This window comes from Sus scrofa, chromosome 8 (genome assembly GCF_054392235.1).
Source record: "Sus scrofa isolate SSC_HxYL_T2T_F1_AM1 chromosome 8, Sscrofa_HxYL_maternal_Yorkshire_Landrace_v2.0, whole genome shotgun sequence".
NCBI classification, from domain to species: Eukaryota; Metazoa; Chordata; class Mammalia; order Artiodactyla; family Suidae; genus Sus; species Sus scrofa.
In genome coordinates this window covers 6,151,494-6,165,389 of record NC_139390.1, presented here as the reverse complement: position 1 = coordinate 6,165,389, position 13,896 = coordinate 6,151,494, and the positions used below count along the sequence as shown (strand labels likewise).

The 13,896-nt window shown below is 48.9% G+C and overlaps 1 protein-coding gene across 8 annotated transcripts in view; it reads left to right on the top strand.

The window, feature by feature from the left end:
* The window catches only part of SLC2A9 (solute carrier family 2 member 9), a 204,529-nt gene that overhangs the window by 165,611 nt on the left and 25,022 nt on the right, over window positions 1–13,896 (top strand). For all 8 annotated transcript variants that reach the window (XM_084973835.1, XM_084973834.1, XM_084973832.1 and 5 more), the window contains one exon: window positions 8,040–8,167. In XM_084973835.1, coding sequence (XP_084829961.1) covers window positions 8,040–8,167 — 128 coding nt within the window. The remainder of the gene's footprint in view (window positions 1–8,039; window positions 8,168–13,896) is intronic.

Below are 13,896 nucleotides of genomic sequence, written 5' to 3'. Positions count from 1 at the left end.
CAATGCTAAGAGGTAGGAACTAGTGTTATCTTTATTCATAGATGAGAAAACTGAGAGCCATAGATGTCTTTACCTGGGGTCACAGAGCCAGCAGATGTGGGAATTTAAATCATGTTTATCTCCTGGAGAAGGTTGAGACAATAGACCCAGTGTCAGATGGATGGCTCCTCATGGTGGACACCAGAGGGTGCAGTTGTCCAGTACAGCTTGGTTGTTATCCCAGCTGAGCCAGAAATAAAGGAGCTAAATGCCATACCTGCCCCCCTGCTCTTAACCACTGTTACAGCCCACAGCCCATCCCATGCTCTTAACCAGTGTTATACCCCACCGATGCACTACCCTGGGAGCAGTCCTCCATCAGTGATTGACAGGTTTGATAGGTGAATACCCAACTCTCTTGCCTCTCGATGGATGATTCTGAGATTTGTTTTCCACATGCGTTCCCAAGGGTTCCCAGTTGGAGTAAGCTCTGGTTACCAATAGTGGCAACTTGTTGATGACATATCCTTTAGTCTTTTCCTCCAGTTACACTTTTACTAGGATCAACCCACACAAAAGCTACTTGCCAGGGTCCACTTCTGGGAGAATCCAGAATAAGGTAGCCAAATAAAATAACAAATAAGAGCCAAGTGAGATAACAAGATATGTTGACCAACACTGCTGTGCAGCAGAAATTGACACAACATGGTAAATCAACTATACCTCAAATGTTTTTAAAGTTAAGAAGAAAAAAAAAAAAGATATTGACCAAGAGACATAATTATTTGAGGCTTATTTACAACATTTAAGTTTGTATGATTAGACAATAGGTATTGAGTGCCATAATATATTTTATTTCCACCCTGTATCCAGGCACAGGGAAGAAACAATAGCACAAATCCATTCTCATCTTTCTGTCCTTTTTAATTGAAAGTTGTAGTCAAAATAATGCAGGGTTTGCAGCCAGAATCCAACTCTGTCCATGGATTAGTAACTTGGGTAAGACCCTTCATCTTCTGGAGTCTTAGTTTCTGACTCTGTAATAACAATTCATAACTCTATAGTTTGGTCATGAATGAGATCAGGCACTCAAATCTTTTTGTAAATAATAATGTCCACAAAATAAAATGCCCCAAACCAGATAATTTTAAAGAAGTCATTCCCTTTCCAAAATCCTTTACAAGAAAGCATTGTTTTCAACTGTGCCTTAATTTTGAAGCATATCATTTTAAGGTGATCAGCATCTACACACCTACCAAAAGGAACACTGATACTTTGTGTTTTTTTAAGGAAAAAAAACTAATTATAAAGAGATTTCAAGTAAATATAGCCATGGATAGCCTGGTTATAGGATCTTCCTTCCACAATATCTAACTAAGCAGTGGAAAAAAAGGTTTTTTGTTTTAAAAATAATGACAACCAAATGAACCTTTACACAGAAAAGAAAAAATTGGCCATCAATCAAACCAACAATCATACCATAGACTTTAAACATTGGTACCAATGAAGGATAATTCTAGCATGGTGCTAGAATTCAGTCTCCACGCCTCAGAAACATCACAGACCATAGAATTCAAAAATGCCTACGAATTCTCACTAACATCCTGACCTGTGGGGAAATAGAGTGAAGATGTGAGTCAGCAATCCTGGGGAAAGAGAAAAAGATTTTTGTCCCACAACCCAACTCCCACCTTTTATAGAAAAGTACTGGAAGATAGTACTCACACCTCAAACTGTGACTTGAAAGACAAGATAACCCAGAAGAAGATAAAGGAAAAGGTGCCAGAAATGAATGACCTGCCAGTTCAGAGCAGATGGAAATCTGGATGGAGCCGCTCCCTCTATCTATGGGAAAGAAGAGCAGTGACACAGGGAAAGCACCCACATGGGGCATGGAGGAAAGGAAAGGACAAGGGGAGGAGAGGAGAGACTGCCCAGCATGTGTGCAATCTATGCAGAAAACCAGAGAACAAAATCATTCTAGAGACCATCTATACAGACGGTAGAGAGACAACACTGATCCGACATAAGGATAGCAAGTGTCTCTGGTGTAGAGAATCCAACACAGAACAGAAGAAGTTTTCAAAAGTGTACTGTAGAAATGAAGAGTGGAGCTGTGGTCCAAAGGGACACACAGTGTTCTAAGAGAGATTGTGACCAAGAGATCAACATCAGACCCATTAATGTAGTTGATGAACTTCAAAGATAAGGAAAGATTTCTTCAGCACTTCAGGTCAAAAAAGCCAATCACTAAAGCAGAAATAGCAGACTTGGTCTAGGCTTCTTTATCGCAATGTTCAGTTTGCCAAGAACCAAAATACAAATGGGGACCATCCCCGGGTGGAAGGTTTAAGGACAACTCCTGTTTCCTTTTTACGCTTTTCTATATTGCATGCTTTCTTTAATTGTTTAAAATGGGCAGATATTACCCATGATGATCAGAAAAAATAATAAAATTATTTTTTATTTTGAAAAGCAAAACAAAGCTAAAGGACCCACAAGAAATCCATTCTATTTCCACATCAAACCCCATTCTTTCTCATTTTAACTTGGATTTGAAGAAACAGATCATACACAAGAGACACGTAGAAAATCAGGCCACCAGTGCCTTTCAGCAAAAGCAAAACAAGTGAACTCAGGACTTGGGAGAATATTCAAATAAAACCATGAAGACTGCTTTCACACATTTTAAAGATAGTTAGTGTTCATGTCTTAGACTGGCTTTCACCACAATGGAGTCATTAAGACTCATACTTGGAAGTCACCTGGCCTTGAGTTTGAGTCCCACTGGTGATGTGACTTGGGGAAATTATGTAACTTTCTTAGTCCTAAGTTACTTTATATGTTAAATGGGGAAAATAGTGATAATTACCACATGGAAGTGATAATTAAATGAAATAAGCTGTCAGATGCTTTTCACAGTGCCTGCCACTTAGCTACCACCAGCATCTTTTGCAGCTACAGCAGCACCATCATTTCTACTGTCATCATTACCACCATCATTTTCATTTCTATCATCATCACCATCACTGTCCTCACTAGCATCATCAACCCCAACACCACCGTCATCGTCACTAGCATCACTGTTATCATCAGCAGCAGCAGCAGCACTTTAATCACCACCACCATCACCAACATCATCACTAGCCTCATCATCACCACCACCATCATCACTAGCATCATCATCATCACCATCACCACCATCACCATCATCATCATCATCACCACCATCACCAACATCATCACTAGCATCATCACCACCATCACCATCATCATCACTAGCATCATCATCACCACCATCATCATCATCACTAGCATCATCATCATCATCACCATCACCAACATCATCACCACCACCATCATCATCATCACCACCACCATCATCATCACTAGCATCATCATCACCACCATCACCATCATCATCATCACCATCACCATCATCATCACTAGCATCATCATCATCACCATCACCATCATCATCACTAGCATCATCATCACCACCATCACCATCATCATCATCACCATCACCATCATCATCACTAGCATCATCATCATCACCACCATCACCAACATCATCACTAGCCTCATCATCATCATTACCATCACCATCATCATCACCACCATCACCAACATCATCACCACCACCATCATCATCATCACCACCACCATCATCATCACTAGCATCATCATCACCACCATCACCATCATCATCATCACCATCACCATCATCATCACTAGCATCATCATCATCACCACCATCACCAACATCATCACTAGCCTCATCATCGCCACCATCACCATCATCACTAGCATCATCATCATCATTACCATCACCATCATCATCACCACCATCACCAACATCATCACTAGCATCATCATCACCACCATCACCATCATCATCACTAGCATCATCAGCATCACCACCATCACCAACATCATCACTAGCATCATCATCACCATCACCATCACTAGCATCATTATCATCATCATCACCATCACCATCATCATCACTAGCATCATCATCATCACCACCATCATCACTATCGCCATCACTAACACCACCATTGTCACCATCATCACTCCTTGTTAAGAGACCTTGGGCTTTTCACACTCTATCTCTGGGCTTCAATGCAAAGGACTTTAAAATTATTTGATAGTCACTAACAGTTATTGAGTAGCTAACACTGAATGCCTCTCATGTGGCTGACCTATATTAAGAGCTTGTGTACAGTAGTTCATTTACTCCTCACACTGCCCCCCCAAGTAAGTCCCTGATAAAATACTTCGCATGGGAGAGACCTGAATTCTAAAGGGATCTGGTAGAGCCAGGACTTCAGCCTGTTCTTACTGACACCAGAGTCCACGCCCTAGCCCACTCTGCTTCACCACCTTCTCTCGTTGTGAGGTTAAAGGAAATAATGGAAAGGAAACCCAGTTGGCATAGTGGGCTGCTCAGGAACCCCACGGTTGCTTGCATTTGTCCTCAGGCTGGCCTGAAGTCCTGATGAAGGAAAGAAAGAGGAAATCTGGTGTAGATGTCTTGTATCTCCAGGATGTCTTGATCATTCCTGCCCTGATCCTGCAAATCTTTTTTGTTGTTGTTGTTGTTTTTTGTCTTTTTGCTATTTCTTGGGCCACTCCTGCGGCATATAGAGGTCCCCAGGCTAGGTTTCCAATCAGAGCTGTAGCCACCGGCCTATGCTAGAGCCACAGCAACGTGGGATCCGAGCCACGTCTGCAACCTACACCACAGCTCACAGCAACGCCAGATCCTTAACCCACTGAGCAAGGCCAGGGACTGAACCCGCAGCCTCATGATTCCTAGTCGGATTCCTTAACCACTGCGCCATGACGGGAACTCCTGATCCTGCAAATCTTTATACAGCCCCTGGTATGTGTGTCCTAGGTGCTGTGATGGGAGGAGGGGCCGTAACCAGTAAACAGTTGCAGCCTCAGCCCTGAAGCAAGTGCAGGGAGTCAGGTGTGTTGATGGTCTCCTCGTCCGCAAGCTGATGCAGCAACATAGGGAAGTGTCAACCGAGTTATCCACAGATTCTTCCAAAACACACCTAGGGGAGTCAGGAAGGTGAAACATCAGCCCTCAACTCTGTTCAGGCTTCTGAATAGCTTGGTTTGCCCCCAGGGGTATACCGCTAGGCTCAGGGCAGTGTTAGCTGCAGGACCGGCTGGTCGTGTGACACAAACACGTTCCGACAACGCACTATTACGGGCTCTGCAGATCTAAGGCTGGTTTTAGCACATTTCAAGCCATTGCACAGCCACTGATCTTGCACACGGTGACAGATACCTTTAAGATAAAGAGGGACCCCTTTTTTATGGTAAACAGCATACCAAATCTTTTCAAAATCAAATTTTGAGCATTGAATTCAAGTAAGTAAATATTCATCACATGTCTATTGTCTGTCAAAGAAGCCAGGCAAATGGAGATGCTCCCTGCCCTGGAGGGCTCACAGTCTAGTGCAGGATGAAGGGGATGGTCCATTCTGAATCTGTTTGGTTTTTTGTTTGTTTGTTTGTTTGTTTTGTTTTGTTGTTGTTTTGCTTTTTAAGGCTGCACTTGCCACATATGGAAGTTTCAGGCTAGGGATGGAATCCGAGCTGTAACTGCCGGCCTACACCACAGCCACAGCAACACAGCATCCAAGCCACATCTGTGACCTACACCACAGCTCATGGCAACACCAGATCCTTAGTTCACTGAGCGAGGCCAGGGATCGAACCCACATCCTCATGGATACTAGTCAGGTCGTTACCACTAAGCCACAATGGGAACTGATTCCGGGGTCGTTTTGGATGTGTGGAGTCCAAGGCTGGCTGGCAGCATGCTGGGGTGATCATTGTGAAAGCTCGGGAGAGACACAGACTTGAGCTGGTCCTGGCTCTGTGACCTTGGGTTGCTTGGTTGAACTGGATGATGAGTTTGGTGGTGGTGTGCTGTGCTCACCCAGAAGGCTTTGCCTCCTTGAGATGGAGAATCCCCAAATTCGGCCCCTTCCTCCTGTCCTCAGCACCACCATCAAAACCCTCTAGACAACCATCGCCTCCTTCCTGCACTGCCCAATAGCCTCCAATATCCACCCAACATCCTCCAGTCTTTTCTCCAAACTGCAGTCATCTCTACAAAATGCGAATTAATCACAGCCACCCCTCCCTTAGAACCCTCATCAGTTTCCTTCATGGAAAACCCCTCTCCTTGATTCTACAGAGGTTGCTTCCATGGCCCTGCTCACTTTTGCCACCTCATCTCATTCCTCTCTACCCTCCTGCAGGTGTCCCGATGGGCTGGCCTCGGTTCTAGACTTTGACCCAACCCTTTTCACCCCTCGGGGTCTCTGCCCTCCCATCCCTCCATCACCATGATCTTCCCCTCATCTTCACAAGGTGTATCTCCTCCTTCAAGCCACATCTCCACGTCACCTCCCCAGAGAGCCCCACCACCCCACTGCTGCTAACGGAGGTCCCCACGCCCTCCTTTGCCCTGATCATCCCCTCCAGGGCTTATCACATGCCGTGATGATTTCTTGTTCCCTCACTTCTTTTTAATAAATAAGTCCTCTTTTCTCTCTCATCTCCCCACCAGAAGAGGGAGTCCCAGGAGGGCAGGGGCACTGCCACTCTCCTCCAGGACTGTGGGACCAGCCCCAGCGCAGCCACTAAGCACTCCGTCTTGATGGAATGAATGATTCCAGCCTAGTGGTTTCCAAACGGAGCTGGGCGAAGGTCCCGCAGGGCTTCCCATCTACTCCCCATCCTTTCTTGTCTGTGGACCTCCAAGTTAGGTCTGATCAGAGTGGGGACTCCTGTTGAAGATAGAGGGCTGCACATAGGTCCTCGGTGGTCAATCTGGGCATGGGCACAGTGCCGCAGGTCCTGTGTGTGAGCACAGTGCCCAACCAATCCTGAGTCTCACTGAGCAGAACAGTTGGGAAGGGAAGGGTACAGACCTCAGAGGATCTCAGCCACATGTGGTACCCAGAGGGCACTGGGAAATGTGAAGAAGCCTTTTGGTTGCCATGGTGATGAGGGCACTCCTGGCTTTAGGAGGCAAGGGGTGAAAAACATTCTGTGACTGCATCGGACAGCGTCTCCAAAGAAAGAATTGTCCTTCCTATGACGGTGATGTTTCCGCTAGCATCCCACTGCTGGGGCGACTTGGGTTTCTGGGGCCACCACGCAGTTCATCCAGAGGAGAAAAGGAGGACCCATAGAGTGAGGAGGCGGAACTTCCCTCTCAAGGATTAGCAAGGATCAGCAGAAAAACCCTGAGATTTGGAGGGTCGAGTCCCAATCCTAGACAGGCTCTGCTGCTCAGGAGTTGGGTGACCTTGGCTGAGTAAAATCGCCTCAACGAGCTTCAGTTTTCTCTTCCAGAGAATATGGTAGCCAATACCTGCCTGACTCTGTTATTCTTTTTGGTTTTTTTTTTGTCTTTTTTTTTTTTTTTTTTTTAGGGTGACTCCTGCGGTGTATGGAAATTCCCAGGCTAGGGGTCTAATCAGAGCTGTAGCCACCGGCCCACACCAGAGCCACAGCAGCACCAGATCCAAGCTGCCTCTGCAACCTACACCACAGCTCACAGCCACGCCAGATCCTTAACCCACAGAGCAAGGCCAGGGATCGAACCCACAACCTCATGGTTCCTAGTCAAGCTCATTAACTACTGAGCCACGACAGGAACTCCCTGACTCCATTATTCTGAAGCTAAACTAACCATTCCTCACACCATATATTCAGTTAACATCAGTTGCCTTGTAAATCAAACTGATACATATATTCAATTTGTGGTGGAGCCCAGCTTGCTGCAGAGGGCATCTGGAGAGCCAGGAGGACGAAACATCTCTTGTCTGGGTGGACCAGCTCAGAGACATGGTTTACGTGCCTTTAGGGGTTACGGGCTGTAACTCCAGCACCGGCTCTCGAAGGCATCGCTGTCCCAGGCAGAGCCGGCTTTACCGGGAGGGCTCCCCTGTCCTGCGGAGCCAGGTCCTAGCAGCCTGACCTTCCGGGGAAATTAACCCGCACCCTGGCTCTGATTGCAGGCGGCATCCCCTTCATCCTGACCGGCGAGCTCTTCCAGCAGTCGCAGCGGCCGGCCGCCTTCACCGTGGCGGGCACCGTCAACTGGCTGTCCAACTTCACCGTCGGGCTCCTCTTCCCGTTCATTCAGGTACGACTGGCCGGGGTGCCTTGCCCATGAAATCCCCTCCAAGTGATGGATGATTCACACGGCAAAAGCGGATCCTCTCTCCGCTGGAAATTCACACTATGGGCCTAAGGATGGAAGAAATGTGCTTTGATCCCAAGCCTTACTCTTTCTCCCTCCTGCACCTTTTGGGAGCTGCCCCTGGATGCTAAGGACTGTCTCAGAGCAGGTGGCCTTCCCTTCGCTGAGGGTCCGCAGGGAAACCCCAGCAAGAATCTCAAACCCGCATCTTGCTAAGTGCTCCTTCCAGTATGAGACACAGTCCGTGTCCTAGTCCAGTGCACGCTGCCACTCTGCTGTGCATCTCGCGTCCTTATTGTCCTCAGCATCGCCGCTGCTAACGGGGTCATTGTCCCAAAGGGGACCACCATGGACAGGAGCATAATAACTCCAGGAACAGAGATACAAGTTCTTTTGTGTAAAGAATCTATTCATTCACTTGCTCATTCATTCAACGCTTATTTATTGAGTCCCTACCTTGTGCCTGGCACGATTTCAGGCAGTGAGGATAGAGGGGGGACAAAAGCCAATGTCCCCTGGCCTGCTCAAAGGATGCAACATCAGAGCAGAGACCTGTGTGAAATGAGGGAACAGCCTGGAAACAGAGACATCCCGGCAGAGAAACAGCAAGTGCAAAGGCCCTGTGGCAGGGCCATGCTCGACCTGTGTAAGGAACAGCAAAGAGGCTGGAACAGAAGGGGCGAGGGAGACAGGAGAGGCAGGAAATGATATCAGAGAGTCCTCCAGGGCCACGAACCCCAAAGGCAGGAACTTTAGAGGTGTCTGCACAGAGCAAGGGGCCCAGCTGCATTCCAGGAAGGACGGTGGACCTTCCCTGCTCTAAGGCCCACCAGGCTCCCTGCTGCCCAGGGAACAGGTGACATCACTGGTGAAGGTGAGAATCCATCAGGATGCTTCTGAGAAAGAACTCCCCCATCTATTTTCAGGGCCTATTTCTTTTTGTTGTTGTTTGGTGGTTTTGTTTGTTTTTTGGGGAGTGGGGGGTATTTTTTTATTACAGGTGATTTACACTGTTCTGTCAGTTTCTGCTGTATAGCAAAGTGACCCCGTCCTACACATAGGTACAGTCTTTTTCTATTATCTTCTATCACGTTCTATCACAATGATTGGATATATTCAGGGCTTATTTCAACCCTCCCCTGCCCCTTCCTTAATAGTCTGCCAGTTCATTAACTAGCCCTGAGCCCAGCACATTCCAGAGACCCTGCTGCACGCTGGGCTGGGGGAAGGTCACTGAGGCTGCTCCTGCACTCACGCTCTAGAACATTCCTCCACACCAGCCCCCCGCTCGTGGCTTTACATGGTCACCTCACCCTGGTACGGCCCTGAGCTGGGCATTCCCATTCTCTCCACCCTGTGGAGAAGCCGAGGCTCAGGGAGTAGACAGGTCAGCCCAAGGCCCTGGTCCAGGCAGAGGTTCTGCCCCCCCCACCACCACCATCAACGGCGTCCCATCTGCTCATCCATCTCCCCAGTCTCGAGGTCAGGGGCTGACACACCACGGAACTTTGAAAGCATCCTGACTTCGTTATAGCCATCACGTCTCTGAAACAGAAGTGCCTCTGGGAGGCCACGGCCCAGGGCATTAGAGGCGGTTCCATGTCCATTTGCTCCATCCTCAGGGCTCCCTCGCTGGTTGTGCTCAGAACATAGCAAGTTGTCTTTTCAATTGACTTCAAACCCTAAATGGCTTTTTCCAGTTTGGTTCAAAGCCAGCAGAGCAGGGGGGTTGGTAAAATATTCATGATAGTGGGGAAAATTCACTTCAAATCGCTTCTCTGTCAATGCACCTCTCCCTACCATCTTGACAAATTAAATGGGGAAATTCCAGAGCCTTCACACGGCCCACAACTAAGCTGTATATGTCCAGGAAGTAGGCCACTGTCTTCTGAGTGAGGGGGGAAGGGGCCGGAGAGACCTCATCGACCCACAGATCAAAAACGCCCTCTTGGGAATTCCCGTCATGGCTCAGTAGCAACGAGCCTGACCAGGATCCATGAAGATACAGGTTCGATCCCTGGCCTCGCTCAGTGGGTTGAGGATCTGGCGTTGCCGTGAGCTGCGGTGTAGGTCAAAGACATGCTTCAGATCCGGCATTGCTGTGGCTATGGTGTAGGCTGGCAGCTGCAGCTTCAATTTGACCCCTAGCCTGGGAACTTCCATGTGCCGTGGGTACAACCCTAAAAAAATAAATAAAAATAAAATGCCATCTCACTTTCCCACTCTCCACGTCCCAAACTGCACGCTCCCACTGCAGTTTGGGAGGTGACAGCACTGACCTGCCATGAATGCTAGTGTTTCCTTAGCACTGTTCAACCCTGTCGATGCCAGAAGGTAGGGCCTGTCTTTCTCCTTTTAAAGATCGAGAGACTGGAGCTCAGAGAGATGGTCAGAGAAGTGACAGGGCCAGGTGCGAACCCCGTCTCTCACCCTCACCTGGACGATGGGAGGAAAGGAGCCCTTGGTTCTAAGCATACGACTCCATCCTAAAAGTCCATTTGACCCAGGGTTGAGGAATTTATCTTTAAACGCACACAGGCACACATACCCCTAAGAGGTCTCCAGCTGAAACTGGGTCCATCTGACCTTTACCTATTTGTTTATTGCATTTTTGCTTTTTAGGGCCACAAGCGCAGCATATAGAAGTTCTCAGTCTAGGGGTCCAATAGGGGCTGCAGCTGCTGGCCTACACCAGAGCCACAGCAACACAGGATCCAAGCCGCATCTGAACCTACACCACATATCACAGCAATGCCAGATCCTTAACCCATTGAGCAAGGCCAGGGATCAAACCTGTGTCCTCATGGATCCTAGTCGGGTTCACTACCACTGAGCTATGATGGGAACTCCCATCTGACCTTTATCATTTGGCAAACCCTGCCTCACCCACACCATCTTCCAAATAGAAATTCAGTACTACTTTTATCTGGAGATGCTTTCCTAGTCTGGTAGGTCTGGCCCAGGGTTAGGCTCAGTTCCATGCTCAGAACATGCTGGCCTGGCCTTCTCAGCTGGATTCTGTGTCAAGGAAAGGGTGGAGGAGGGGACAGGATACAACTGGGCACCACTCTGTGCCAGGCCCCACATGTAGTCACACTACCTCGTGGAGGGTCTTTTTTTTTTTGCTCTTTAGGGCTGCACCTGCAGCACATGGAAGTTTCCAGGCTAGGGGTCCAATCAGACCTACAGCTGCCAGCCTATGCCACAGCCACAGCAACATCAGATCTGAGCCATATCCATGGCTCACAGCAACGCTGGGTCCTTAGCCCACTGAGCGAGGCCAGGGATCAAATCTACAACCTCACAATTCCCAGTCAGATTTGTTTCCACTGCACCACGACAGGAACTCCCACATGGAAAGTCTTATTACTTCCAAGTATCAGTCAGGATGAGCTGGGGCTCGCTGCAGGAGGAAACAGCCTCCAATCTCAGTCATGTTAAGCCACCTGGGATTATGTCTCACTAACAGCCTCCAATCTCAGTCATGTTAAACCACCTGGGATTATGTCTCACTAGCGAGCTGGGGCTCGCTGCAGGAGGAAACAGCCTCCAATCTCAGTCATGTTAAACCACCTGGGATTATGTCATTGCAGGGATGACAAGAGATCCTGCCCAGAGCTTCCTGGCTCAGGGATGCTGGCTGGCAGGGCCTCTTCCCTCTGAAATAACCATCCCCATGGCAGGTGGAGGGATCAAGGCAGGTCTCACACTTGCCCGTTAAGACCTTGGTGCGATGGTGTCCTGTCGAATTCCCACGAGTGAAAGTCACACAGCCAGGCCTTACTTAAGGGGAAATTCAGGCTGCCTTGTCTGCCCCCTGATGAGGGCCTCACCTCGCTTTTCAAGGAGGAAGACGGGGCTCAGCAGGCTTGGGAGATGTGCTGGGGTCCCGGAGCTGGTGCAGGTGGGAACCTGGTCATGCCCACAGACTTGGTTCTTCCTCGGCCCACACGGGTCTCATGTTCCTTTCATGGTGACCCAGTTTCTGATGGTTTCAATGAAGTGTTGGTGGGAGCTGGAGTGTCACCATCATTCCACTTGGCTCACGGAACTCTTGGGAGCCTGAGAGGTCCCTGGGGTCATGGCTCATGCTGGGTCATCCTGTGTGACGAGCCAGAGTCTCTGAGGGTAAAGTGGGACCAGGACAGCGAGTGTTATAATGTTTCTCCTGCAGGAGCCTCGTGCTGAGACCGTCACCCCATGTAGACATGCGTCCACACACCATCAGGGTGATTTCACAGAGAAGTCAGCTCCAGAGATGCTGAGAGCCTGGCTGGGTGCAGGGGAATAAGGCCAGTGGGGGCTCAGCCTGGTTTAAGGGCTCAGGGCCAGGAGGCCGTCCACACAGCTGAGGTCCCACCAGGCACCAGTGACACGTCTGGTGCCCCCCTGTCTGAGAACATCCAGAGCAACTGTTTCCTCTCAGACGTATCAGGGCACCAGTGTCATGAGAGGGGCAGGGGCACCCCTCTTTATAGCCTTGGGTTTGGGGATTCGGGACAATGCAGGGAGAAGTATGGGCGTGACAAAAAGACAAGTGGCCAAAAAGGCATAGAAGGCAGGTCTCAGATCCCTTCCCTGGGAGTCACAGGGTTCAGATTATGGGGCGAGGGCTGGAGAGAGACATGGGTCCCATGTCAGAGAGGGACCTCTTGACCTTGATCTTGACCTTGACCTTGCCTGGCAATGTCTGCGGTCGTAGAAGGGATGTAGGCAGGTAGCCTGGAGGAGCCAGGGGAATTCCAACTGCAGAGCGCCCTCTACTGGAGCACTCTGGGTTAACAGAGCACATCCCCAAAAGCCAGCGGGATCTCATGGGGGGTGAAGTATTAGCAGTGATGGCTACTAAGCAGGGAAAGGGGGGCTGGGTTTGTGTGTGGGGAAGACCCTTCTGGCTGCTTGGAGACTGGACTCGGGGAGACCAGCTGTGGGCAGGGAGAGCTGGTAGCTGGGGCTGTGTGTCACCTGCAGGAGAAAGGATGCTTGGGCTTGGATTAGGATGATGGCCAAGGAGGGGCAGCAGTCAGAAACAGAGTGAATCCACTTTGCAGAGTTGGGGGAAGGATCTCTCATGAGACAGCCGAGGGCCGGACACATCATCCCAGCTGGGCAGACAGCCAAGCTGGTGACAGCCACCTTGCTGTCAGGGCAGCACACACACCCTTGGTCTTCATCACCTGTGGTTATAGACCAGTGTCAGCCAATCAGCAGTGCTGCCTTCAAAGTTGAACTCATGGCACAGGTACCTCTGAACTGGTCCACAGAAGAATTCCACAATTTAACCAGGCCACTGGCATCATCAAGAGGAGAAAGATTTCATTCGTAAGAGCAGGGCTCCATGGGACACCCACTTGATGGCCTTATTTCCTCCTTGAACTTGACCTTCAGCCCAGGTCTTTGCTTTCCTTTCCCAGTTGCAGCGCTAATGGACAGCCAGTTTGTTCCCAGGAAGGATAGCCATGGATGTGACATGGGCTTCACCGTTCAGAAGTTCAGCAGTACAGAGCCTTTCAAAAATATCCAGTCCCTTCTTCCTTCCTATGTATATGGCGGGCATGTTATAGGTTGGCAACTTTTAATAGTTTTACCCATTGAACCCTCTGTGTAAGCAAAAACTTTCAAACTTAAAAAGGAATAGGGACTAAACAGATAAAAATGTATAAGATGGTTCT